This window comes from Condylura cristata, unplaced genomic scaffold (genome assembly GCF_000260355.1).
Source record: "Condylura cristata isolate star-nosed mole 26May11 unplaced genomic scaffold, ConCri1.0 scaffold00005, whole genome shotgun sequence".
NCBI classification, from domain to species: domain Eukaryota; kingdom Metazoa; phylum Chordata; class Mammalia; order Eulipotyphla; family Talpidae; genus Condylura; species Condylura cristata.
Genome location: NW_004567106.1, coordinates 31506505 through 31510969, shown reverse-complemented (window position 1 = coordinate 31510969; position 4465 = coordinate 31506505). Strand labels below are relative to the sequence as shown.

At 37.1% G+C, this 4465-nt stretch overlaps 1 protein-coding gene across 1 annotated transcript in view; it reads left to right on the top strand.

Moving 5' to 3' along the window:
- Positions 1–4465, top strand: part of LOC101630497 — a 24524-nt gene that overhangs the window by 16988 nt on the left and 3071 nt on the right. Inside the window, exons 5-7 of the mRNA XM_012720756.1 lie at positions 185–314; positions 1706–1797; positions 4013–4074. Coding sequence (XP_012576210.1) covers positions 185–314; positions 1706–1797; positions 4013–4074 — 284 coding nt within the window. The remainder of the gene's footprint in view (positions 1–184; positions 315–1705; positions 1798–4012; positions 4075–4465) is intronic.

Below are 4465 nucleotides of genomic sequence, written 5' to 3'. Positions count from 1 at the left end.
ACTCTGTATTCCTTCACAGAGGGGAGCGCGCAATCCCTAGGCAGAATCCTAGCCTTCCTGAGGAGAGAGAAAGAAAGAACTTACCTTAAGGTTCCTGTTGGGATTCCTGTTGAAGCCCCACGTTTAAGGGCGCCAGAACCCCAGTGTTGTGTCGTCATGTTTATGTGGTGTTTCCTTTCTTTAGGAAGATGAGACCAAGCCAGAAGACTGCATACCGGATGTACCAGGCAATGAGCACGCCAGGGAGTTTCTGGCTCATGCACCAACCAAAGGGCTCTGGATGCCGCTGGGGAAAGAAGTCAAAGTTATGCAGTGTGAGTCCGGAGCTTCAAGTGACACTGCCAGGGCGTACATTTTACAAATCACAGCTGACAAAGTGTCTTCACTTCTCTGATTTAATTTCCTGTCACCACAGCCCTGTTAAAGTAATGGTATGCTATTTTGTGATGAGAAAGCCAACTATCTATGGTAGAAACTGGTCTACTACCAGTAGGTCTAGCATCTTTTAGAAGATAGTTACCCGCATATCATCTCCATCCGAGAGAGTTCCTTCACCATCATTCTGTGGACCCCCTTTGTCTCTCCTGTGATGAATCTCCTATCTCCTATATCTTAGATCGTTGTTGTTATATTTTCTTGTTATGGTAAAGCACATTCTCCAGTAGCCGAGAAATGGGGTTGATAGGAGATAAAATTTTCAAGACTTAATATACTTGGAAGTATTTCTATTTTAAAAATATATATTTTTAACTTGTAGGGTATGAAATTCTAAGATGAAAGCTAGCTTTCTTCCAAATTTTGAAGTCATGATTCCACTGCCTTCCCATTTATAGAATGACTGTTGACATATTCAGAGCAATTCCAATTCCAGATACTTTAATGTAACTTGTTTAGTTGTCATTACTTTTTGATTTTTAGTTTTCCTTTTGGAAAGCTTGTAAGAACATTTCCTCACCCCCAGGATACTGAAATTTCACTAGTTGTCTTCTTGATCCAGTCATCTAGTTTTGGGCATTTGGATTATCTCCAGGATTTACGTATTGTAAGTAATGCTGCAATAAACATAGGCGTGCGTGAATCATTTTGAATTAATGTTTCTGTGTCCTTTGGGTAGGTTCCTAAGAGTGGAACTGCTGGGTCATATGGTAGCTCCATTTTTAGCAGACTGAGGAATCTCCATACAACAAAATGGGTGATTTAAACAAGAGAAATTTGATTGTGTTACAACTCTGGAGACTAGAACTCTAAAATCAAGGTGTCAGTAGAGTTAGTTCCTTCTGAGGACTAAGAGGAAAGGCTGTATTCCAGTCTCTGTAAAGATCTTATCACCCCATAAGACCACATTCTGAGGAATAGGGGTTACGACATAAAACATAAGGGAGTGAGAGTGAGAGAGCTGTAGAATTCAACCTATAGCACAACATAAATCAAAATATAATACATATATTGAAATATAGAAAGAATCACCCTTTTTAATTTTCTTAGGATTGCCTGGTAAGTACTTGATTCATTTTTAAACCTCTTTTAAGATGAAAGAATGCTTGAGGAGGCAGTTTCCCTCTTTTCTTTGATCCTACCTTGCTCATCCATTGATGACATTTGCTTTCAAAATTGGAATTTTGAAAACTATGATCTACTGATAATTTATCTTGATTGAGTAAAAATGTACTCTTACAGAAATATATCCCTTTTTCTTTGTTTTTAGGTTGGCGTTGTAAACGGTACGGTCACCGAACGGGTGATAAAGAATGCCCTTTCTTTATCAAAGGCAACCAAAAGTTAGAACAGTTCAGAGTAGTAAGTAAAACCCCAGAATGTCAATTTCCATTTACCAGAGAGGGTTAATGTTGGCGATTCAAACACAGACACCAGTGCACTGAGTGTTCACATAAAATACATTCCCAGAAGACTTTTGACTGAAGTATGTGTTAACTAACTACATGGCTGTCAAAGTGAATTTGTGAATTAACAAAAAAACTGACATCTAATTAAATTTTTATTTGTTTATGCCTTGGGAACAGTTCATCCATTTTCTTCAGACATTGTTATCAATTAAATCACTTTTTTATTATATGGCCTCTTTAAATAGAGCTATCATTTCCTCGCTTCATTTTAACATAATCACCTATATCTTTAAAGACATTTTAAATATTGTGTTTCATTTTCATCTGAAGAAAATATTCTGGTTAAGTCACTGCTAGCTGGAATGTCCATTTTTATAGTTCTTATACCAGATTATTTGGTAGTAAATCTCAAAAACCTAAATATATTCATATTTTTGTAAACCAGTAACCCAAATTCTAAGAATTTATTCTAAGATTATACAGAACATCAGTATATACAAATTGTTATGACTGTATTAGGATAATTTCGGTATTATTATTTTTTTTAACAATCATTTCTTCTTGTACCTACTTTTTTTTTTTTTTAAAGATTTATTTATTTGCACATACAGGGCAGAGGTGCAGGGGCAGTGAGAGGATTCACCAGAGACAGAGTGGGGAGCAGAACAGGCAGTTTGATGAAGTACACTGCTGAGGGGAGCAGTGGGTGGGTCAGGAAATATCTGCCATACCATGTGGCTCACCTTCCGGACAGGGGATGAAACTTGCACTGAAGTAACTGCAGCCAGCTTGCAGTGCCTCGCTTTAACCCGCTGCGCCACCAGGGAGGACCATCAATATTATTTATATGAAAAACTAGAAACTAAAGAAAAATAGTCAACTATTTCAGTCACCAACATACTACATAAATTGCTGTGACATAGAAATAATATAACTTTTGAGATTTATGTTTTGAAAGAATGTGTTATGTCATGAGAAGGAACAAACTTAAGGAAAAAAGAGAAGGGAGTTATATGTATAATATAATTATAGTTTTTTACAAATTATGAATAATGACTGGAAGAAGTACACTAAAATGTTAGCAGTGAGTATCCCTTGGTAATAGATGTTTTTTTAATTTAATTTTCCTTTAGCATGAAAGATTTTTATAAAAAATGTGTTTGCACATAACTCACATACCATAAAATTCACTCTACCTGTGTCTGTGTACTCAGAAATTTAAGTGTCACTTTCAATTGTGCAAACATTACAAGAATTTACTTGCTTTCATTTACCAAAATGACACTACAGTAAGGTTTTTCACAATTTTTCAAGTCCAGTCTTGCCTCTCTTTCCTCTTTGAGTCAGTACTTGATAAGTTTACTTACACACCTCGGTGGGAAATATATTTTTACATACCTATAAATGAGTCATTTTTGCATGTCTTTTCAACCCAGTTGTTTTCAATAATATTACTTGATCATTTGTCCACATCGAACAAAACACATGACCTTAATATTTTCTAAACTAAGTAATATTTCACAATGATTCTCCCATGGTTTTTTTCTTATAAAAGCTATTTTTTAATTCATGACATACCATTATTTTACATTCTTGTTTGTTTTTTGACAATAGAGGTTTTCTCCCTTCCAATGTATATAAAAACTATTTAAATTACATTCTATATTTGTATATTTGGAAGTACATTTTTTACAGCTTCCCCTTGAGTGTTTGAAATAATGGTGACTCAGGGGAAGGATCAGACCATGTATTATTAGAACTTCTAGGGCATTCCTTGGTGGTGCAACTGGTTAAAGTACAGCATTGTGAAGTGATCCCTAGCCATTGCAGCACAAGTTCGATTCCCAGCCGGCAGGGGAGGTGACCCACATGGCATAGCATGTGGGTCAACCTGCCCACTGCTCCCCTCAGCAGTGAATTTCAGTGATCTGCCTGTTCTAGTCCCCACTCTATCTTGGGTGAATCGTCTCACCACCCCACACCTCTGGCCTGTACCCCAGGCCTTGGATGCATAAATAGATAAATCTTTAAGAACTTATATTAGTCTATAAAATTATACCCAATTTGAAAAAAAAAAAAAAACTGGTTTCAATGAAAGAGGGATTTAATTTTAATTTAACTAATAATCAATGAAACCTAACTCAACCTTACTTTCTCTAACCTTCAAGGCTCATGAAGATCCCATGTATGATATCATTCGAGAAAATAAACGACATGAAAAGGATGTGAGGTAAGCTTGTCCTGATCAGTGTCCTCTAAAAGGCTGAAATTATATAAAGTGGGGAATGACCATTTCAATGTTAGAGGAATGGTGTAGTAAATACTTGGTGGGCAGCAAGTATGGCTAATAGGAAGGCTAATAGGAAGGAATAAATAGGCAGCCTCATTCCGCTTGAGTTTCCTTAAGTGCTGTTTTCACCTTGCCCACTCACAGCACTCATGGTTGATTTTGACTACTATGACTTAGCTTATAAAATGTGGCAGACCTCTCCTGACCCACCCGCTGCTCCCCTCAGCAGTGTGCTTCGTCGATCTGCCTGTTCTGCACCCCACTCTGTCTCTGGTGAAGCTTCTCACCGCCCCTGAGCCTCTAGCCTGTACCCCGGTTCTGTATGTACAAA